General features: G+C 44.6%; 1 protein-coding gene across 3 annotated transcripts; it reads left to right on the top strand.

The window, feature by feature from the left end:
- Positions 1 to 686: 686 nt before the first annotated feature.
- LOC123154130 (uncharacterized) lies at positions 687 to 19,098 on the top strand. Of its 3 annotated transcripts, XM_044572927.1 has the most exons (5): positions 696 to 948; positions 1,034 to 1,476; positions 2,231 to 2,341; positions 9,406 to 9,459; positions 18,502 to 19,098. In XM_044572927.1, the coding sequence occupies exons 1-4, from the start codon at positions 708 to 710 to the stop codon at positions 9,427 to 9,429; spliced, it is 819 nt and encodes a 272-aa protein (XP_044428862.1). In that variant the 5' UTR covers positions 696 to 707; the 3' UTR covers positions 9,430 to 9,459; positions 18,502 to 19,098. The 3 variants fall into 3 exon arrangements, with proteins under 3 accessions (XP_044428860.1, XP_044428862.1, XP_044428861.1); XM_044572925.1 differs by lacking the exon at positions 9,406 to 9,459 and having other exon boundaries at positions 687 to 948; XM_044572926.1 differs by lacking the exon at positions 9,406 to 9,459 and having other exon boundaries at positions 2,231 to 2,323.
- The last annotated feature ends 5,602 nt before the right edge of the window (positions 19,099 to 24,700 follow it).

Below are 24,700 nucleotides of genomic sequence, written 5' to 3' on the forward strand. Positions count from 1 at the left end.
GACCAGAAACAAGTTACGTTAAATAGAGAAACAGGGAGGTCACGAACCAACGTTCGTACCCCTCGATCTCAACTTATGCGCCCTGATCGGGGCACCCTAACCAACTATGGATTTGGTCCCTGCCGCCAGTGCACATAAAAGATGGGGGAGCAGCCGTCACCTACGTCAGACCAGTTCTCGTACGTTTTACTCCTGCTCCCCACATCCCAAAACCCTAACCGATCTGGGGGAGCGCTGCACGACGGGAAGATCATCTCCAAGCTCTGCCCTTGTCCCAGGGCAGTGCCGGTGGCGGCCGGAGGGACGCCGCTACTTGCAGCGAGCATCTTCACCGAGCCTGCATCAAGCCTGCATCGAGCAGGCACGGGACCTCGCATCGTCGACACCAATGGTTGCTTCCATTGATGGTAAGAACCTAATCCATCTCTCTGGTCTGTGCTATTAGGTGATCTAACGCCTGACTTACAATCTGTTAAGTAGATCCTACGGGATTAAAAGTCTAACAACCTACGTATTCTTTTTTTAGTGCTACAAAACTAAGGTTTCATGTAGTTCTCATGGACTAGAATGATACATACATGACAAAAAAACATGAGGATTATAGTTGAATGAGACCAAAACTTCAAAAAAAAAACACTGTTTTCATTTGCTTCTAGTGTATATACCCCTGGACCAAATCATCTAGCCGCGAGCTTCATTTTACTTAGATGGGTCTCTTTGCCCCTGATCGTTCCCAGCCGCACCGTTGGCGACGGCCACACAGGCACGACCTCCCCGACAGAGTCGCCCTGCTGATGCCGCACCGCACTCACCTCCCGCCGCTCCGCGCGTTCCAGTTCCCGCTCGCCACCCACCTCCGTCACACTTGCTCTCCTTCCCCGCCACCACCTTGCCTCTCGCCAGCTCCCGTACCCCGATGGCCGACGCCGCTTCGCGCCCGCGCGTTCGGTAACCCGCACACCACACCACACCTCACCCGGTGGGTCACATGCCCCGCCTCAGTTCGAGCTAAAAGTTTTCCTCGTTCTCGCAGGCGAATCCATTCGCGGAGGCGCCGAGCCCCCTGGCTCCACCCTCGACGCGCTCCTCTCTGGCGCGGAGTTGCTCTGCCTCGCGCCGCCCGCCATCTGCTCTGCGGTTTGCGCTGTCCGCCTTATCGTCACGCGGGGCGGCTCAGTCAAGCCATTCGCTGCTCTAGCGAGTGGGAGGATGTTCGTCTTGCAGTACGTTCTCTTGGTGGGGGCGGTGGCGGTCGGGGTGCTGGTCCGGCGGAAGCAATGGGAGCGACTTTGCCGGGTGGGCGCGGGCGGCAGCGCATCGGCCACAGGTGGTGTGGATTTGGTGGGGAGGGTCGAGAAGGTGGAGGAGAGCGTGCGGGGTGTGTTGGCGGCCGTTGTAGTGCTGTCGAGAACAGTGGAGAAGCTCGGCGTCAGGTTTAGGGTGCTGCGGAGGACGGTGACGGATCCTATCAGTGAGGTACGGAAATTATCCATGAAAATTTTGCTTCGATTTTAGTATGAGTGTAAATATAATGCTGCCAAATATGATCATTACAGATTAGTTAGTGAACATTACCAAACTCGGTCGTGATAGCATTTCCCTGTGAATTGTTCAGTCTATATATGCAAATTGTGCATTAAAATCTTTGTATGACTATTCATAGTTAGTATAGTCAGTTAATGTGCCTGGTGCTTTCTTTTTATCAAGATTGTACACTCGTACACTGCATCCTGGAAATTTGAGCAATTATCATCACTGGACACTAAGTCCTCTTGACTGGTTCTTCCAATAATTGCATCTAGCAACAGTTGAGCATACCATTGGCGATTTGTTACTTCTTCAGCTTGTTAATTGTCAAAATGTACTGTTCAGAATTTTGTTACCACATAATACTGCTCTTACTGAGATAGTGTTGTACTGCCTACAGTCACATATACTCCCTCCGTCCCAAAATCCTTGTCTTAGATTTGTCTAGATACAGATGTATAGCACCTTTCTGAACATGTAGATACATACTCCCTTTAAGCATGGCTACTACCTTTAATGCATTAGTAATACCTAGTCCACTAAATGCGACCAGAGATCAGTTCAAGGAATCCCACCTCCCTCCAGGCCTAGTAAGATTTTGGAGGGCGGATAATTTTCAATTTATCTTGATTTTTCGCGACATGTGCTTGATTTTTGTCTGCATATATTTGGCTTCATTACTTAATGTTTTATGTTCTTGCAGACAGCAACATTAGTTGAAAAGAATTCAGAAGCCACTCGAATACTAGCAGCGCAAGGAAATCTTCTCGAGAAAGAAATTGGTTCGATACAAAAGGTTCTGTACGCGATGCAGGTGACATCTCTTATCAACTTTTTACAGACAAGTATGCAAACTTGCTTTTTAGACCATTCCATACTCATTTCAACATAGTTTATTATTACTATCACTATTCGTCGATGATAAGTCAAATTATCCATGGCCTAGCCCTCATCACACTCCAATGCCCCCCCCCCCCCCAAGGCCCAAGGACAGCACGTCAGACTTTTGATCGGACTACACTAAGGATAAGGAAAACATTGTACGATAGAATGTTACGTGTTGTAAACCAACACCACACCTGACTCCTATTCCTGTATGCCATCGTGCACTGACATGGAGTCTACCATAACCGGAGCTATATAAGGGGCACCATATAAGGGGATCTGCTCCTTTCGCCTAGTTTAGCCTACACCACGTGGAAGATTTCCATATATAAAGGAGAAGCAAGGCAGGAAGTACGGCTTTTATCCATCTTGGACGCCTGAACCTGGGTATATATTGTGTCTTTTGTGTTCTTTGTCCAAGACCCCTTGGTTTCCTCACGTGATGTCCCCTCAACCACAAATTCCACGTACTCTCTCTAGTACTGCTGTGACGTAAAAGTAAAATACCTTGATAGCTCGCGCTGACCATGGGGACGTTACGAGATCAGGACAGATCAATGGACGAGGAAGGTTCATCAGGCAGCAAAGTGGATGATCTAAATTATAGACACATACAAGGATGATCCGTGTATGAGTCGCGAATGGGGAGTACCTATGAGCTACAATTCCAAGAGAGAAGTAAGTTATTGCAAGGAATATGACTGTAGTCATTGTAACACCTCGGGAGCTGTCCCACCAAACACAACGTGCACGTCGCAACATACACGCCATGTGAGTGGTATGGTAGGTATCACACCACAATTCTTCAACAGCCTGCAACAAACAAACAAACAAATATATATGTACGAGAACCTCAAGTAACTATCTTCTGCTTCTTGTCTGCTTTTGAACCCTTTATGGCTGGTGCCCGAGAATCGCTCCACTTGCGCCTGACACTCGGGCCACTCGTCGTACACTCTCGGAACCTTCCCTATGTACACGACATAGCACTGCTTTTTCGCCATCAAGGATCTAGGTACCTGTTAGAGATGCATCTTCATCAGGAGAATGTACAATTATATGCATCAAAATATATTTGAGCAACACGAAAAGAAAGGGTTGGCAAATAGATGCAGCATATAGTAAACATAAATAATCAATGCAGTTTCATCGTACGCAAACTAATTAACTAGAGGTACGCAGATCATCGTACCCAAACTAACAAAGTAGCATTACACAAGTTCGGCAGGGACCGTGGACATCGCAAAGTTTCATCGCTACAGAAAGTATACAAGTTCAATCGACACATATCATCATCATCGGCATTGTAAATTACTACAAGTTCCATCCATCCATATCATCGAGGATGCACCCTAGCTTCTTGAGCGGCGTGAGGTCCTGACGTTGCATGCCTATGCGAGTTCGGACGTCAGCTTGTGATATAGGGCCGTGGTGGAACATCCCTTCTCTTCGACGATTTCTTTCATGATGATCTTCGCAATGTCCCTCTGGATGCGAAAGAAGTCATCTTTAAGTTTATAATCCGCTTCTCCTTGGGATTCTACTCACTTGTGGATATGATCATCGCTTTTGGTTGTCGTGCGAAGCTGTTGGTGATCCCTTTTGAACTCCATCATGAGATGGAGGAGGTAGAGTCCATCGTTCCTGCTTGGTTTCGGGACATGGATGCAGCAGAAGTTAGTTTTATGTGAGAAACCCGACCTGCGGTTCCTTTGTTTCCTGATTTGCAGGTGGCCACCCCTCAAGCTGAAGCTGTGGAGAGCATCATCTAGAATATTCATTACGTGGGTGTAGTCCTTCTCGTAGTTTCTGGTAGGGTCGAAATACACGGCGTGAGAGACTCGCGGGTAAAGAACGATAAAGATGGCGCGTCCGTTGCTGCAGGGAAAAAAGCACCTCAAATTATTTTCCATATGAGCGAGAAGGAATGATTGAAATGTACGAAAGGGTTTTCCGGCACTGACTTACTTTGGATGATAATGCAGGACGACAATTTCTTGGTCCTTATTCCTTATCATGAAGTTTTCGAGGTACTCCCTAGCAGTTTTACACTCATAGTCGCCGAGACTCAAGGACTCGTGCATCTAGTTTGGATACGCCACACAGATTTGCGAGACTTGTTCTCTCGTGATGACGGAGTTCATATGTAGCACAAAAAGGCGGACGATTGTAAAATCGAGCCACCTTGTCAAAAACATCTCGAAGATATGCTCAAACCGCAGGAAGAACCACCTCCGTGGGTCGTGTGTTGACGTAGAACTTCCCCTCAGGCACACGAACCGCGTATAGCGGATATCCTGGATCCTTCGAGGCTAGTAGGCTTATCTCAGTCGACAGCACATGGTCGTGCAGTGTCCTGAGATCTCCTGATATGGCCGCCAGCGGTTTCGGCGGTAGGATCTGCTCGCCCGCGACATGGAACATGGCCGCACCTTTGACGGGTACACACTCTGCAAAATCCGCCGTCTGGCTGCTATGTGCTCTGGCTTGTTTGTAGGCAGCAAAGCCTTTCTTCGGCTGTTTCTTCCTCTCCTTTTTCTTGGGCTGACCTTCCAGACCCTTCCTTAACCCCTCCACCAGTGTTGTCGGGCTAAGCACTATATGACCCTCGGCTAGTTGAGCCTACGTTGAGGCGGCATCTTCAGGCGTGTCTTGTGAGGATTGCATGAAGAGAGATTTCTTGCAATCAACCCTAGGACGTTCATGCCCGGGCACATCATCCATCTCCTCATCGGCATGCTGAGAGCCCGAGTCATCATATGGCTGACTCATCATTTCTACGTTGTCGTCATAGGCGCCTGTATTGAGGAACCGAAGAGGGTCATCCTCGTCCATCTCATCATCCATTCTTTGTTTTACGGGGTCCGCTATTGGACCCCCTTCCTCGCGTCGTCCGCTACTCTCATCCGGCACTACAGGCGCTGGTAATTGCGTAGGCGGGTTGGTGGTGTTCATACCTACTTGCTAATATGTGGTTATTGGTGTGCTCTCGGCCGCCTCCAGACGAAGAAGATTCTTCGGCCATAGCAGCATCCAAACCTTGCAGTTTCCAAGCCGCATCGGGGTCTCGTCCTCCTCTCCCCCGAGCCGTACTGGAGGAGGCAAATGCTCGTGTCCCGATTTCACACTCGACAAGGTAACCCTGAAGTGGCCACCGGGGATCGGTTGGCCATGGAATGTGAGTTCCAAGGGCTTCGTTATCACCGCCTTTCCCATGTCCACCTTCTAGCCTTTGATCATGTAGAGTACGGTGCATGGGGTTTCGTCGGCCTGGAAAGACATGTCTGCGGCGTAAAACATCCGAAAGGCAACGCAAACAGAATATTCTAGATATATGTTGGTGCAACGTGTAATTACCGTGAGGGCGTCGAGCTCAGCCAAAGACGAAGGCCCGCCTAGCGTGCCAGAGACAGAGGATGGACTGCTATGAGCGGGTGCGGGTGTGGGTGCAGGCGCGGGTGCGGGAGCAGGCGCGGTTGCGTGAGCAGGTGATGGTGCGGTTTTGATGTTCACCGAGTTGCTCCCGACGAAGCTGGGCATGGGAAAATCATTTGCCGTCTTGTCTGGACTTTCCTTCGTCCAGTTGATGATAGCCGGGATCAAGTTAGTATCAAAATCATTTCTACAGGCAGCTACAACTTTTTTTTGCGTCCCCAGCTTCTTTTTTTTTCAAACGCAAGCTTCACCTTCTCGTCGATGTCCGTCTAACTGAACTTCTTTTTCTGTTTCTTGGCCTCCGGGCCCTCGTTGTAAAAGATCTTCCACGTGGCGTTGTCTCTGGCGCCGTGCACACGTCCATATTGCGGCTGCTGGTCCAAAGGGAGTCCCTTCAGTTTGTTCAAAGCCGAGTTGAGAGGGGTGTCCCACTTGGGCCTCATCGACGAAGACTCGCTTTCGGCTATAAGTCTGTATTGCTTCTCCTGCAAAAGGAACGTGAATCGTTTACGAATGTGTAGTCGACTTGATCAGAAGCTAAATAAATGTAAGGTGGTAAAGAATAATTACCAGTATTCTAATCAATTTCCTTGTGATCGGGTCCGTGTAAAAAACCTTCTTTTCCTTGTCCCACTTGTACCCCCTGATGAAGTCACGTTCCAAGGAGGCGGTGAACTTCGCGAAGGGGCTTGGGATCCCCACGGCTTCACGTTCCTCGTCCTTCTTATCCCATATGGGCCTTTTGCCAAGGTACCCACGACTTACGAGGCATTGGTTCCCCGTGTTACTTTGCTGAAGCCCCTTGAATTTCTCAGCCTTAGACTTGACTGCGGCGGTAGTGCAAGTGTCCTTGAACTTTTGGATCTCTTCCGTAGGTGTTGAATTGTCCTCCAGAATTTTGGACGGGGGTTCTTTAGCATCAATAGCTCGTTTCACCCTCCCTTTTTAGGAGGCCAAATCATTGCTGAACATGCCCATGGCGTGATTGTTAATCTTTTTCATCTTCGGGTCATCCCACGGGTGTTCTATGCGGTCATCCCGGTCGGGGAACTGGAATCTCTTGTGCAGCTTCGTTAGGAGCAACTGCTTCAAATGTTTTTTACCCCTTAAGTCATCATCGTTGATGCTTGCGGTTTCCTGTAGGATGCATCCGAGTTGGTTCCCGTAGCACTTGCGAGGTTCATCCGGCTCTAATGGCTCAAACTTGCCAGGGGCCATCTTTGTGATCAGCAGTCGTTCGATGCCGAGTTTGTTAGGTTTTCGTATCCTCTGCTTCTTCTTTTCGTTAGCGGCTTCGGCGCCGGTACCTTCCCCACCGGTCTCGGCACCGCCATCGGTGCCGGTGCCATCGATGTCGATGTCGGCGTCAGTACCATCATCGAGGCCGCCCTGCAAACCTTGACTATGCTTAGTAGCCAAAAAGTCGAGGTAGTTATGTTCACCCTCATAATCCATCTCGTCTGCATTGTGGTCAGAAGGCCCGGTTTCTTCGTTGTTCGACATGTTTCCTACGATTAAGTCCCCTCGTTTTATTCTTAAACTATAATAAAATGAGTAATGACATAAAAAAGTCTATGGTTGCCGGAATGTCGTTTCATTCCCGTCTCAGCACTCGATATGCCTACTTTCTAGTACAAGTCATGCCAAAATTCACGGAAATTTTTGGAAATTTTGGCATGACCTTTGCTAAAAAGTGGACATATCAGGCGTCTGAAATTTACCGGGACGCAAATAAATCAACATTCCGGCGAAACATAAGCCACTCGAATCATTTACCCTGCACATAACCATTATTTTCCAAATATCACATGTCCAAATTCCAAATATCACATGTCTAAATCACATGTCCACTTTAAATTTGCATATAACAGGAAGAAAAATATAGAACTTGAAGAAAAAATGCAAGAAGTCCTTTTTCTTCACAATATTTGAAACTAGTGTCAATGAATTCTGTTTTTTCTTTAAATAGCAACAATTGCTTTAACTAAAAGAAATTAAATACCTAGAATTCTGTTAACTACACCCAAAACACCTAAAATACCTAGAATTCTGTTAACTACACCTAAAACGCCTAAATTCTGTTAACTACACCTAAAACACCTATCGAGCCTACTAGAACCTCCACCAATAAAAATTCCTAGAATAATATTTTTGTCCTAATTTGATACCTAGCTAAATACCAATAAAAATTTCTAGAATAGTATTTCTGTCCTAATTTGATACAGAAAGTATACACATAAAAAATTGACTTGATTTATGTCCTATTTTATAATATGGACAATTTACCTATTTTTTGACATAAAACTTCTATGAATATTTTGGATTCAGAATTCATAAAATGCATACAACCATGAACAGTGGGAACATCAGAATCTAGCTATTTCATCAACACATTTTCTGAAATTTGAATTCACAATTTTTTGAATTTTTAATTCACAACGTCATTTTCTGAATTTTGAATTCACAAAAGCTACAGTTTTTCAATTGTAAATTAAACCTAGCTATTTCATGAACCCTAGAACCTAACTACAAAACCTAACTGCATGAACCTAACTACATAAACCCTAGAACCCTAGAACCCTTAGGCAGAGAGACAGAGAGAGAGAAGGGGCGGAGGACTTACAAGGGGCTAGGGGAGACGTCGGCCGCGAGGTGGAGCTCGGGGGAGACGGGTGCGGGTGGAGGAGCGAGCGCCGATGACACGGGCGGCGACGGACGGGGCACGGGCGACGACGGAGGGCGCGCGGAGGGCGACTACGCGGCGTCGGAGGAGAGGGATCAAATGGGGAATGGGATGGAGGAAAGAAGCAGAGGAGGAAGCGCGAAAATGGGGAATGGGATGGAGGAAAGAAGCAGAGGAGGAAGCTCGCGCAGGGGGTTATGTCAAAATAGCAGTAGTGCGGTTTCGTAACCAGCGCTATAGCTATCTTAGGTAGCTATAGCATGTGTTACGGAACCACGCTACTGCTATCTTAAGTAGCTATAGCGCGGGTTACAAAACCGCGCTACTGCTATTTTAAGTAGCTATAGCTCCTTTTTCATTATTTTGTATCATTTTCATTTTTTTTCCTTTTCATTTCTTTTTTTCTTTCTCCTTTTTCTATTTCTTTTCATTCACTATTCTATTCCTTTTTCATGTTGTTTTCTTTTCCTTTGTTTACCTTTTCTTTTTCTCCTCTGAAAGACGACTGAGCTAGCCGGAACCATATGCATGGTGGGAAGGGGATACAATAATGTATATGACTAAGACGATATTTATTACACATCATCTCGTCGATAACGATTAAGTGCGTATACAAAATAAATACACACACACACATAGGTAAAATTGTGTCTACCATAACTTGCCACAGAACTAGTTAAGCGTCGCTAAACTTTTAACGGTTTAAAAGTTATCAAAAAATATGAAATAAATATGGGAGCATCTCTCTAATGTAATAAGATGGTTCAATGGAGGGATTGTCAAAATATGCATCTATGTGTCCTCGGCAAAAATAATAAGCATTTCAGCTCACTGCGACATAAATATATACTGAACTATTTGTTTTTTTTGTCCAGGACACATACAATCGTATATTTTAAATCCCTCCGCTGGATCATGTTATATTATAGGTATATTGGTTTAATATTTTTTTCATAATTTTTGAGAACTTTTGCATCGTTGAAACCCTTAAACTAGTTCTATGGCAAGCACTTGTAGAAAATCCATATATATATATATATATATATATATATATATAAATGATGCATGGTTTCTTAGCATCTACGTTTTTGTTTTTGAGTGAGCTTCTTTCCCTTCTTGTATGTTGACGAATAATTGAGCCCCTTGTTGTGACTTTTCCTTTTCCATGGAGTACGATCTTTCTTGGTAATGTAGTATTGATTTTTCTTTTGACGTATGCTTCATCGTCATCTTCCCTCATCGGGTTGCTGTACTGGTCGTAGTCTTCCTCGTTGGCGACTCTATCCATTTCAATGACGTTTCTTTTGCCTCTTCTCATGACAACACGGCTGGGATTCCTTGAGTCGGTTATGAAGAAGCAATGTGTCACGTGCTTAGCGTGTACTCATGACTCGTTTTTTACGATGGCGTTCACAGTAGCGCTCTTGGCGTCGGGTATAGACATGGTAGTGAAATACCGGTTTTCTCTTTCGACATTCTTAGCCCATCTGACACGGAACATCGCCGCACTGTGCAGTCCAGAGTAGTCAAGCTCCCAGATCTCCTCGACCCTTCTATAGAATCTTTCAGTTGTTGCGTTGTCACCGGTCATGCATTCCATCGTCACCTTTGAGTTTTGAAAATCACTGTTTATATCTTTGGCCTCTGTGTAGAACGTGTATCCGTTGATATCATATTCCTGATAGATTGCGAGGTTGGCCGGGGGCCATGTGCTAAGGCGTATATAAGCAAGCCGTCCGTAGAGCCCTCTTCCGGGGGATTAGTAAGAATATGCTCTTTGAACCAATGCAGGAAAGTGGAGTTGTGCTCTCTAGTAACTTCGGCGTTCATCCTGCATAGCCCCCGGCCACGATACTTCTTTGCGATGGTTTCCTTGTGCAGTGTCACGAAAGGATCTATCACGCCTAGGTGATGTAGCACTACTAAGTTTGCTATGTCAAAGTTGTTGCATCGATCCGAGTAACCCACATGCAGTTCCCTGCGACCGTTGGAGTGACCTTCGAGCCTCCCAAGGTGCTTCTTAACGGGCAAACCAAAACCAGGCCGGCCTCCGCCATATAGATAATTCTCACAGAAAAGTCAGATAGCCCTGGACGATGCTTCCATCTGGTCGGGACATGTTACGAACGAATCCTTTGATGACCCCATTCATCCTCTCGAACGGCATCATGTTATGCAGGAATGATGGCTCCAGGTCTATTATGTCGTACACAATGTGGACACACATATGCACCATTACGTCAAAGAATGCGGGCGGGAAGTAAATCTCAAGCTCATTTAGTATCACAACGATCTCTTCCTGTAGCCTTCGGAGCTGCTTCACACTGATCGACTTTCGAGAGATGACGTCGAAAAAGTTGCAGAGACCAATAAGCGTGTCACGGACGTGTTTGTCCATTATCCCTCTAAAGGCAACAGGTAGTATCTGCGTCATCATCACATGACAGTCATGGGACTTCATCCCGCTGAACTTTTTCTTCTTGGTGTCTAGAAATCTGCTTATCTTCCCACAGTAACCTGAACTAACATTGATTCCGGTATGGCACTTAAAGAATTGATCGATCTCAGCCGGACTTAAGGTGAAGCAAGAAGAGGGGCAATAATCCTGTTCCTTCACTTTTTTGCCCTTCTTCTCCCGCGCCTCCGTCTCCGTCTTTGTCTTCTCTGACTTTTTACGGGGTGTTATGTACAGATCTGTCCTGATTTTCAAATCTTGCAAGTCTCTTCTTGCCTTCGGCCTATCCTTGGTTTTATCCGGCATGTTCATCAGTGTCGCAAGCAAGCTCTCAAGGACATTCTTCGTGATATGCATTTGATCAAGGCAATGAGGCGTGTCGAGTTTGTGCCAGTACTCCAAGTCCTAGAAAACAGACCTCGTCTTCCATACCTTCAGCAGCGGCTCCGGCACCTTTTTCATCGTCTTTCCCGGCGCGGGGCACTGTTCCCAGTTTTCAACAGCTCATCGATTTCGGCGCAGCTCCGCTTAGGTGGAGGTTCTCAATGCTCAGCCTCACCATTGAATAGATCTCCATGATTTCTCCACAGGTCGTCCTTCTCGAGCCATTTTCAATGCCCCATGTACATGATTTTTCTAGACCCGCCATCTTTCGTTGACGTTAGCTGTTGAGACGTCGTATCACCCATGCACCGTGTGCATCCGCAATATTCGTGGCACAACTGGCCTGCGGCATATCCGTAACTGAGATAGTCGTGCACCGTCATGATCAGCGCGGCTCTCATATAGAAATATTCGTCTTTGCTGGCGTCCCATAGAAGAAAGAGTAATGGAGGGGGGGGGGGAGAAGTAGTGAGAAAGAAGCAAAGCGAGGGAGAGAGGAGGTGGGAGCTAGGGAAAAGTAAAAGAAAGAGAGGATGGGGGAGGAGGAGGGGGTAGGAAAAGGTGGCTGCTGTGCCTTAGCAGCAGCGAGGGTTGGGAAAACGTGCCGCTGCTAAAATCGTAGCAGTAGCGTGCTCCTGCAACACGCGCTCCTGCTATGTGGGCCCCGCCATGTGGCAGCTTCAAACTTAGCAGCAGCACTCTCCCCTGAAAACGCGCTACTACTATATACTTAGCAGTAGCGCGTGTTTTGGAAGGTCGCTACTACTATACCTAGCCTGTCGGCAACAGTGTGGCAATTATAGTTGTAACGTGTTTTCCTGCAACCACGCTACCGCTATGTAGATAACAGTAGCGCCCTTAGTGACCACGTGCTACTGTTAAGTAGCAGCAGTGCTTCATTTTAACGCGCGCTACTGATAAGCCTCCATGTATAAACTTTTTCCTAGTAGTGCATTTGAGGATAACTACCACTAGTGATAGGAAACATTTGTCCTATATGACGCGAAAGTGAGGGTGCGCGCAGAAACTCTAATCGTACGCTCCGGATGCTAATTGCACACCGTTCAACCGCACTAGCCGCTCTTATAACTAACCATGGTAAAAGCGCATAGATAATTCTCGTTACCGGCTGCCACACTTTGCACATCTGCCCCGTGGCACTTGTCGCTAAGCATGGTAAAAAAGCTAGCTTATGTGGTAACGTGATTAAAGCCTTTACTGGTTCCTATGCATATGTACTAATTTCAGTAAAGGTTCTTGCAAAAAATAGTAACAGGATGAAACCATTACTACATTTTGACCTGTGTACATGGTACATGCTAATTTAATTTATGGTATTTTCCAATGGAGAAACATATTTGATGGTAATTGTATTAAGGTCAGGTAAGGAGCCTATGGCTATTAGTTGCTACTATGTACTATAGGTAGTAATTGCAAACATATCAATAGTACGATGTCAATTACCGAGAGCAATTTTGTGCAAATATAGTAAACCAAAGCAAGGTCCATAGTAAACCTAAAATAATCTTGTGATTTCTGTGAAGGCAATTAGGCCCTAGGGTAATTCGACCCTAATTTCTACACGGCTTTCATTTCCATCTTAGTTGCTAAAGAAAAAAAATGAATTATACCATATAGTAATGTAATTACTAGGCACTGCCAACCGTAACACCAAGGACCCGAACCCGAAATAGTAATGCAGTTACTATACACTAGTGGCTAGTGTATATGGGCATTACCATCTATTCATATACCCATTACTAACAATGATTAGCGGCCTTAGAAGCGGGACGTCGTGGAGCACGCGAGCATTGATAGTAACCAAATTAAATCCCGTTACTATTTTCTTTAAACACCTTTACCCTCAACTATTTAGCAGCGGTGGAGAGATCTACTTTTGCGGTGCGACCCGCCCACCTAATTAGGCCGGAGCGTAGGCCACCCGGGGTAGTTACCCCACATGTCCCATATACTATCATGTGCTACTATATACAACTTTATCATTTTAAATATGTTCATATACTATATCTAAAATATTTCAAAGGAAGATAGACGAAAAAATTGTATGTAAATCCATAGTTTTTTGTATATTTTGAGAATACCTTCATATTTGTAGATATAAAACAATGTACTAAAAAAATTGTGCATACTACCTAAAGAATAGTATATATACTATCCAAATGTTCTTATATACTACTCCCTTCGCCCGGAAATACTTGTCACCAAAATGGATAAAAGGAGATGTATCTAGATGTATTTTAGTTCTAGATACATCTCTTTTTATCCATTTTGATGACAAGTATTTTCGGATGGAGGGAGTACATATTACAGGTATATACTCGGTTTTGACAGATACTACATACAACATACAAAACTAACGTGAAGGTAACTACCACTGGTGGTAGGAAACATTTGTTTATATGTTGTGCTAACACTTTCGAACTGCATGCTCAACGCAAGTGCACGACATTTTTTAAGTAAGAGTACTGCAATACTGAGACGAATGAACTTCTCGTCGCAAAAAACTGCATGCGGTTTTTCGATACTGTTTTTTATTTAATTTTTAAACTGTTTGTCGGAATGAGGCGTGTGATATACCGTTGGAAAGCTATGGATTAGGTGCAACTTCGCCATGTTGAACACTTTTCGAGATTTTTCACGGTTTAAGAGCAGTTTCGAAAACGGTGCGGTGCCCGACGAGTAACAGCGAGCGTCTTTTCGCGTTTTTTTCCGAACGGCTCGTCGGAACGATGCAAATGATATGCCGTTGGGAAGATATCGTCAAGGCACAACTTTTTCATATAGAATACTCTCTCTAATTCCTTACGGTTTAAGAGCAATTTCAAATTTACCCAAACACGAAAACTCTTCTAAAATTTGGGATTTTTTCGATACGGTTTTTGCGGAAGTTTTTTAACCATTTGTCGAAACGAGGCGTGTGATGCGTCGTTGGAAAGTTATAGAAGAGCCACAACTTTGATATGTAGAACATGTTTTGAGATTCCTGGTTTAAAATTAATTTTGGAAATGGTGCGGCAACTAACGAGTGATGGCGAACGTTTTTTCGTAATTTTACCAAACCGCTCATCGGAATGATGCAAATGATATGCCCTTGAAAAGATATCAACGAGGCGCAACTTTTCGATGTAGAACACTCTAATTGCTTACGGTTTAAGAGCAGTTTTGAAATTACCGAAATGCGGATGCTCTGCTTTTCACGACACCAAAACCGACGCGTGGACCGCGTCAAACAGAAGAGTGCACTGATTAAGACTGAAAGCCGCATTGCATCAAACGGGGAAGCGAACTGCATGATTTCTTTTGTCAGATGTAAATTTCCCCGGAGGAGGAGGTGGAGTGCGCTTCACATCAGGCGTAAGTGAACCGCATTATTTTTTTTTGTCGTTTTCATGACAATTTTCTGCACTTCACATTTTTGGGAGTAAGTGAATGTGAATCACAACAGTACTGAAAGTGAACTGCGAAACTACCGAAAGTGAACCGTGACACTATCTAAAGTGAACCACATGAGTTTTTGCTGTCACTTTTCTGACCTTTTTATGAACGAAAGTGGGACCACAAAGACGAGGGCAAGTGAACCACAACACTATTGAAAAGTGAACCACATTACTCTTTTTCTTGTTTCCCTAAATTTTTTTCGCACTTCAAGTTAGGCGCAAGTGAACAACATCACTCTCGAAAGTGGAAAGTGTACCGCGGGGGCAGAATCTAGTGAACTACATCTAGAAAGAATCGAACTTGCGAAAGTGAACCGCGGGGGTATATAACTAGTGAACTACATCTAAAAAGGAGTAAACTTCTTTGAGATACTTTTTCTTCTTTTGGTCGTTTACCAAGTGAACCACGGAGTATTTTACACTGAACCATAATCTCACATGAAACAGTACTAAACTTCAAAAACAAAATAGACGATAGTACACATATACACACAGCCGTCCAAATCACAGAACACAACCTAAAATAAACAAAAAAAATGCATCCGAACCGCAATGCTCTAGTAGCAGAACCGCACCAGCCAAATTGTCATGTCCTATACACGCAATTGGCAATTGTCATGGCCTATCCACTAGACATATCCAGAAAATCGGTAGTGAACCTGTAGTAAAATTAGTAACCTCTTTACTGTAGATGCACTTTTGTACTACACATGTCTGGCCATGAAGTTTGTCATAACACCCCATGCAACACATAGTAAAAATGCTAACCACTTTACTGCACATTCCTAGGAAAACAATCAGTAGTATAACATGTACTCCCTCCGTTCCTAAATATTTGTCTTTTTAGACATTTGAAATGACTACTACATACGGATGTATGTAGACATATTTTAGAGTGTAGATTCACCCATTTTGCTATGTATGTAGTCACTTGTTGAAATGCCTAGAAAGACAAGTATTTAGGAACGGAGGGAGTAGTACAGTTAGTAACTTCTTTACCATAGATGCATGGACATGGTAGAGGCTGGTGCACCCCCCTCCCCCCGAGCCGCTCCCGCAATCGTCCTCAGGGGCAAATCTGGCCGCTTCCGCACTGTCCCCTCCTCTCGGCCTCTCTCCCCTACCGCCGCCGTTAGGCGTCGTCGGGCAAAGCCCGGCTGGCGTAGGTGGCGGCGGGGAGCTTCTTCCCCTCGGCATGGTCAGCGGCTGGCGAGGGACAGCGCGGGGGCGTCGGGTGGCTGCGGGCCCGGCGGCGTGGCGCTGGGAGTGCGGGGCAGCGGCATGACGGCGCCCTGGGGCCTGGACGGTGCGCGGCGGCTGCGGTGTGTCCTCCCCATCAGGTGGCGGCGCGTGGGGCTGCACGGGCCAGATCCGGTGCCGGTGGCTCGTCTTTCGGCGGGGGCTGTGGGCGGCATCGACCATGGCTGGCTTCTCCCTGATGTAGGTAGGGGCCGCGGTGTGGTGGCGGCGGTGGTGGGGTGGACTGGGGCGGAGGCGGGCAACGTTTGGCATTGTCGGCGGTCTACCTGGTGCCACGGCTGCGCATGGCTTGGGTCACGGTCGGTTGTTTCCTCTTCACTGTTGGGTGGGGGTAGCAGCGGCGTGGTGGCGGTGCGTGCCCGACGGCTCCAACGCTTGGAGCTCGCCGGGCGGCGCGGGTTGGGCAGTGGCCCGGTGTGGCTGCTGCTGCTCCGGCCGTGGGTGGCTCCACGGCAGCTTTGCAGGTCGGCTGCGGCGGCGGCTGGCTTGTGCTGGCGTCAGACTCGTTCGTAGGCGGCTTGTGTCGGCCTTCGCTATCTCTTCTCATTGTTCGGGCGCTACTTTCGTTGAAGGGTTGGCCTTCTCCCAGCTGCGGTCCATCTCTCGTCTCGCGCCCGGTGCTGCAGGACCGAGCTCGTCTCGTGCCCGGCTGCAGGACCGAGCTCGTCTTGCGCCCGGTGCTGCAGGACGGGTAGACGGAGGCTAGTTTTGGCCGGCCTATAGGGTCTCGACGCCGGGGGCCGCCCAGGGGTGCGAAAGGCGGGGCCTTTCCGCTCGTCTCTTTGGTTGGGGTAGCGGCGGGTCTCGGGTGAGGTGGTGTCAAGGTTTTGGATGCCGGGGCGGCGGCCCTGGTGGTGGTAGCGCGGTGCTCATGGGCACAACCCGTGGCTTGGTGTTGCCCGGTGGCCATGGCCGTGTTGTGGTGGCTGGGTTGTGGCGTTCGGTGGTGGTGAGTGTTGGCCAGGGTGAAAACCTGTTCTATCTTTGAACCGACCGGCGGCGGCGAAGCTTGTTCCCTTCTTGAAGGCGTCGTACCGGCTCTCATTGCCCTCGTGTTGCTCCAGGGGAAACTTTGATCCTCGGATTGGGCGGTGGCGGCGCTCCGGTGTCATAACCTTCTTGAAGTCGTCGCCTTTGAGCCCACGGTTCGTCGTACACGGCTTCATCTCTTTGCAGTGGCGTATTCATGGTTGAAGCCTCTGGTTGCTCTTGTAGTGCTAGGGGTGGTGTGGCTGCGCTCAACGTGTATGTATCATGTCTTGGGTGTGTACGTGTCTTGTGGTGGCGTGCGTTTGTACCGGGTTGTTGATCGTTGCTTTATATATAAAGCGAGGTGAAAGCCTTTTTGGGTAAATGCATGGACATTGTTAATAAAATTTCAGATAACATGTACTAGTAAATATGTGTTGTTTGGGCTTTTGCTTCTGCTTTTACAGCTTTTCCACTTTGGCCAAAAAGCCATAAAAGATCCTAAATAGGTGCTTTTGGAGCTTTTATGGTTTTTGGAGCTCAAATAGGTTATATTGATTCATCAAAAGCCAAAAAAGCTCCAAAAGTACCTATTTCTTTACGGAGGGAGTACTATATATAGCACGGTTAAATTGACTAGTAAAGTGATCACTAAACACTATTATATTTCTTTATAATTTACTAGTCAACTCGCTCGTTAAAAAACTCCAAAAAAGCTCCAAAAGATCACTAAACGCTCTTATATTTCTTTATAATTTACTAGTCAATTTTACTGGTTGAAGAAACTTGTGGGTTAGGATAGTAAGGACATGGTTACATATATGTGCAAGAGTCTTTTACCATCAGGTGGAAACTGCGGGTTGGGACGTGGTCACTTTCTTAATGAGCGAGTTCGATCGTGGTTCGAATGGCCGGGGCGTAGAAGAAGTTAATATATACACAACGACTCCAACGAGTCAAATTTAACTAATGAACACATACAAAGGTCTTGTGATCAAGATACAAGTAATAACAGAATCGAAATATACCTTAGACAGGTAAGATTTAACAAATGGCTAAAGAAAACAAGTGGCGTCCATATCACTGCCCATACCACTATCTGAGGGATAACCATAGCTAACGTTGTCATACAGATTATCTGTTGAAGGAAAATAATTAGTAAAAATCCAATCCTCGTCCCCAACCTTCTCTCATTGCCGACACCATGGGCAGCCAATCCTCGCTCCTCTGAGATGTACCCAAACATTGTCACGTTCATCGGTCTTAAGACTGGTAGCAATGAAGTTCATCTGTCTTAGGACCGGTACCAGTCATCGCATGCGACACTAACTCTTAAGGACTGTAATGTTTTCTCGGGTGCTTTTTCATTCTTCATGCATTCCCCTGTATGGAGTTATATTTATTTTTCACCTTTTGTTGAAGTCTCCCGTTAATATATCTTGCAGGAACAACAAGAAAAGCAACTTGAGCTAATCCTTGCAATTGGGGAAGCAAGTAGGATATTAGATGACAAGCAGGACTTAGGCCAGGAAACTGCTATATCTTCCAGTTCAGCTCCAGATTATGCAAATATAAGGGACCCGAATATCCATGGAACATCAGATTTTTAGGCACGGCAGATCAAATGTTTTTTTGGCAATTTACGTTGGCGCAAGGATGGCAACTAAACTTACCACCCTCGGCAAACATAATTTGCCATGAAAAACGTTTGATTTGCTATGCCTAAAAATCTGACGTCAGTTTTTTTTAGCATTTCAAAATATAAAAGCTGAAACACTTGCAGGCGGCAATAAAAACCCTGATTTCATTTGCCGAAATAGAAGCTATAGAAGCGTCATAAGCCTCTGCATTAAGGTTTTGTACCATCCAAATAGCGAAGAGGAATAGATGATTAAAGTGGTTCCCTGACGAATAAAATCACTGCTTTGAACAGTAAGCTGCCAGCAATATTTTGATATGCTCTTTGTAAACACAGGAGACGCAGAATAAATACACCATAACGTGTGATATGTGCAGAGCAAAGCTGTTGTTTTTACAAGATCCCACCTCATGTCTGGTCAGTAAGAAGATAATCGCTGCTTTAAACATGAAGATGTGGCTAATATTTTTTATACCCTATATTTGTAAAATACAGGAGGTCTAGAATAATTAACTGCAATATATATGTCTGTTCAAGCATGAACGCGGCTGGTGTCCAATAAGCCGCAAGCACGCTGAGAAGTTAAAATATGGAACCGGCTGGCAGTGGCTGGGCAAGTAAAATTATCTACTGAGCATTACCCATCTAGCTAGGACTGTCCAGTCTTCAACTCATCCTGTGATTGTGTAATGATTTGTGTTACACCAGGTTTTGGCTTGCACAAAACATCTTTAAGATGGCCTCAAATGAAAAGGTGCCCAACATGAAAGTTACATATCCCGTTGAATCAAACAGTTTTTTTCCGTCATCTTCATCAGAGGTTGTATGCGACCCCCAGGCCAAATAAGTGCGCTGCATAGGAGGTGCTTGAAGATGGTTGGACTGTCTGGCACATTTGTGGAAACAAGTTGGAGATGGTTGGACTGTCCAACCCATTTGTGCAAACAAGTCCAAGAAGGGAGGTCCTGTAAGCAAAATTTCTTTAAGTGCGGAATGTCTGCAATACAAATGATTCAACAAAACATACGAGAGATTTTCTATTCATGATCCGAGTGTACCTTGTTCCATCGTGAAACCTTTCGAAGTTGAGTCCGTCGTCGTCGAACGTTCTTCTTTTCTCTGCCACTTTACTTCACAAGTTCCTATGATGGACGAAGAACAAACCTTTCGGTGTATACGTGTCTGTAATATAATGCGTGTCGTCTATTACGGCACGCCTGTGACAAGAACCACTGCTCTCAAAAGAGTACCGTAAATGGACGCGGTGTTTTTGCACACGAGCACACATGTGCTCGCTATCAGGGCGGCTTGTTCACTTCTTGAGATGCGGCGCATTTAATGGCGCAGCGATATACGAGAGACCAGATAATGATGGGAAAGAGTACCCCGTCGGAGTTGATCCGTGGCTCGGGACGCCCGCCGCCATCCTGATCCGTGGAACAGGAAAAACAGTTTCCGTCTGCCGTCGGAGCAGCGCGTGGATTGGCTGCTATTCGGCTGCATTCGATCCATTCCCCGCCCCCGCCACAAGCGAGGTCGCCGTGCCAAGGATCCCTGCCGGCGTGCGAAGGAGCATCCCGAGATCTAGCTCATGGAGTTCCTGATGCAACCAGAGGAAAGGTATGCGCCAAACCTATCGATTTTGTTGACGTATTCACTGATTAGATCGGCGCTTCATTGCCAGCGGAATTCGTAATGCAGCCTGTCAGTAGGATTTTTTTTTGTTGATCTGCTATTCGTCGGTCCTCGATCCTTCTTCATTTTTTGTCTGATTGTTTCCTGTCTGCACCAGACCCACTTGAAAGGAGGAGGCGGATGAAAGTGCAGCGCCAATGGATCTGCCGGCTTTCGGGACGGATACTTGTATACAGCCATGATATTCTTCGTTACAGTAGAGGTGTGAGTACACTGATTTGTACAAATTAGTCATGAAATGGTGAGCATCAGCCCATCAGCGACTTACAAGTGTGGATTACGGGTTAGTGAAGCGTTGGAAAGAAGTAGTTGGGCAATTTGTGCAGCTATGCCTTGTTCTAATTTCACTGTATGTTAGCAGAACATAATTTCTGTGCAGTACATAAAAAATGTTTAATTGTTTGCACTGGTAATTTGCAGGCCAAGCCGGGAGTGGAGAACACACGTTCATGTCGTTCGGAGGGCCCTGCTCTGATTTGGTTGCTAAGATCAGAGGACAATGGCTGGTACATCACAGTACATAGAGAGAGCCAGTTTATCCTGCTATACTATCTGGGGATGGCATTGGCTTCTTTTTGAAATTATGTGATGTTAGTTTCTTCTTCTTCTGGAAAAATCATTTTGTTAGACATTACTAGACAATTGCCCGTGCGTTGCAACGGGAATATGACAATTTTTTAGAATATATAGATTGTCTATTATTATATTGATGCGCTAAAATTTAGCAAGTTTTTGTATGCAATCGCCATGATTTACCTGCCATTTTATTGTTAAGCACTTACTTGGTAAGAATTTAATTACTTATCAAATAAAATGTGTTTTTTGATAAGTTAATAAAACACGAGACAATTGATTCTATTTTAGGGAGAATGTATGAGAGAAAAATCAGAGATGAGAGAAAATAATCAAAGAGAAGCAAAGAGCGAGACATACATAAGAAGACTGTTATATATTCCAAACGTTCGGATTATAGGTATAGATCCGAACAATCCCACAGGGGTGTGATTGCATGCAAGCTCGCTAACAAAATAGCATGTAAGATGCGTTAAATGCTTTTTCATTAGGAAGGAATTCAGCCTCGTAAATAAGTGCATGCACATAAAAACAAAATTGATGATGTCACAAAAGATTCCACTAAAACTTAAAATTCAAAATGTTTTATAGCTCAAACCGTCGTTCGGATTAAAAAACAGTTTTCACATAAAAAATCGTCTCGACAAGACCTACGAAACTAGATCCCATGTCGATATGTTTCGACGACTTTTTTCGAATAAAAAGTTACCACACCTAGGGTATACAAGTTATCACGTCTGTGCTATATAAGTTACCACGATGTTTGCATAGGTAAATTCCAGGCATAAAAATGATTTCTTTCTACTTTCTCCCACGTGCAAATGCACTAAGAGTGCAGAAAAACTAATGTCATCGTATATTCTCTTTATTTTGAAATTTCAGAATATTTTGTAGTTCAAACCGTCTGTTCGATCAAAAATTTGTTTTCACAAAAAAATCCGCCGTGGTGAGACCTTCAAAACTAGATACCATGTTGGCATATTTCGAATACTTTTTTTTGGGTCAAAAGTTATCATGCCTGGGCTAAATAAGTTATCAACTCTTTATACAAATATTACCATGTTATTTACATAGATCCCATCGGAGTATGTTTTAGACAAGTTTTTTTATGAGTCAAAGTTATCGTGGTGTTTGTATCTAAGTTATCAGGACCGGAAGTCTATATTATCATGCTATTTACACAAAAGGTTATCAAAGTATATTTTCAACAACTTTTTTTACGGATCAAAGTTATCGTGGTGTTTTTACCTAAGTTATCGGGTCCGGGCAGCCTATATTATCATGTTATTTATACAAATGTTATTGGAGTATGTTTGCAAACAACTTTTTTTACATGAGTCAAAGTTATTGCGATGTTTGTACTTAAGTTATCATGTCTGAAAGTGTATATTAACATGTTATTCACACGAGAAGTTATCAATGGTATGTTTTTTCAACAATTTTTTTACATGAGTTAAAGTATCGTGATGTTTGTACTTAAGTTATCATGTCCGGAAGTGTATATTAACACATTATTTACACGAGAAGTTATCAGTGGTATGTTTTCAAGAATTTTTTTTCATGGGTCAAAGTTATCGTGGTGTCTGTATCCAAGTTATCAGGACCAGAAGCCTATATTATTATACTATTTACAAAAAAAAGGTTATTAGTGTATGTTTTCACCAACTTTTTTTCACGGGTCAAAGTTATCGTGGTGTTTGTACCTAAGTTATCAGGTTCGGGAGCTTATATTACCATGTTATTTACACAGATGTTACCGGATTATGTTTTCAACAACTTTTTTCCACGGGTCAAAATTATCGCGGTGTTGATACCTAAGTTATCAAGTTCGGGAATGTATATTATCGTGCTATTTACAAAAAATTTATCAGTGGTATGTTTTCAATAATTTTGATCCACGGATCAAAGTTATCGTGGTATTTGTACCTAAGTTATTAAGTCCAGAAGCCCGATGACATGCATTGGTTGCGTGCTCCTGGTCTTGAGATGAAGATAAACATGCTACCATAATGGGAGCAAGGATTGCGTGCTCCCATCTCAATCCTCTTAATTTTCCATAAGAATTTAGGTATAAAATTAAAGGGTAAAACAACAAAAGTAATTTAGGTGAGCTGGTTGATGGGCCTCAACTTAGTTACAAGAGACTCAGGTATGAGTCCAAAGACACCCCACACACAAACATCAAATTTATTTCTAGTTTTTTTGCTGTAATGCAAAGGAGCGGTCGTATGATAAAGGAAAATGTAACTTACGTTGGTTATCGGGAGGAGCCTGCACGCAGCAGGTGCAAGGATCGAATCCCATAGCTCTACCTTTTTTCGCGAAAAATGAGCGGGCGACACAAGGTGAAAACGTTTGGAAAATACAATTTCTGTACATAAAAAAAGTTAGATGAAAGAGAGGTGAAATGAAAACCTCATGTTCTTTTTAAGGGATTGCCTGGAACTCAGCTGACTGAGACATAGTTATGTCTCAGTCACCTGATGTCACCTGACGTCACCCTGCATACCAAGGTCCAATTCGTTTCCCTGTCCAGCCTGCTTGTCTTTTTTATTTTTTTTATTTTTTTGGGCTGGCCTTGTCTTCCCTTTCACTTGTCCTTCCTGTCAATTTACTCGTGCTGCACAACGTCAAGGCAAATGTGCTGGCCACAAGCCGACGAGTTTCATGCACGATCAACAAACACATGAACATTTGCATGTGTGTGTCACTAACAAAAAATAGGAAACATTTAATAATTAAAGCTCTGAGATCACAAATTAAAATAGTTTTGCTTAATATTTTTGTTCACTAAGCCAAGGCCTTTATAGTTGATTTTTCATTCAAGGCTAAAAAAAATATCGTAAATAAATTTTAAAATGGAAACAAAGAGTAAACCAAAATAAAATGATATAAGATGAAAAGCTAAGACATTGGAGTGATATTTTTTTGGAAACATTATGTATGACCGACGAAGATACAACTATAAGCGTTCAACAGTGCGAAACTGGGATCAAGTGTGTGTGTGTCTATATATATATGTATATATATATGTGTGTGTGTGTGTACACACACATATATATATATATATAGGAAAAAAACAATGCAGTGTGCACCTTGGAGTGTTATTCAAGAACATTATGTATTTTCATGTGGGAAATGCCAGAGTTGGGTCGTGCGTTCCAAAAAATAACACAAAAAATTAGCCAAAATGAAAAAATTGCTTGTATGTACCCACCGTGAGGGGAAATGATAGAAAACCCATCTATGTGATGCTAAAAAAACATCCAACCGCCAACCCTGGTTGGGGTCACATTATATGGCTTGCAGTTGCGCTTGTGTGTGTTGAGTTGCGATTGCACTCGGGATGGGGCGGTTGCAACTACAACAATAAACCCTATCAAAAATGGAACCGATTTCATCGGCACCGACAACCCCCTCCCCGACGCCCGGTTGCGCTTGGGTGTGTTGAGTTGCGAACGCGCTCGGGTTGGAGTGGTTGCAACTACAACAACAAAAAACCTAACATAATAAAAAAATAAAAAGGAACCGATTTCATCAGCGCCGACAGCCCTCCGCCGACCCCGGTTGCGAGTCCAAGGTCGACTTGCAAGTGGCATCGAGTAAACACCGCCCCGAGTTGCGAGTCGATGGTCGAGTTGCAACTGGGGCATTCAGGCCCCTCGCAGTTGCGAGTCGATGGTGGACTTGCAATTGGGGCAATCATGGCAAAAAAGAAGAAAAAACAAACTAGTTGC

Source organism: Triticum aestivum, chromosome 7A (genome assembly GCF_018294505.1).
Source record: "Triticum aestivum cultivar Chinese Spring chromosome 7A, IWGSC CS RefSeq v2.1, whole genome shotgun sequence".
NCBI lineage: Eukaryota > Viridiplantae > Streptophyta > Magnoliopsida > Poales > Poaceae > Triticum > Triticum aestivum.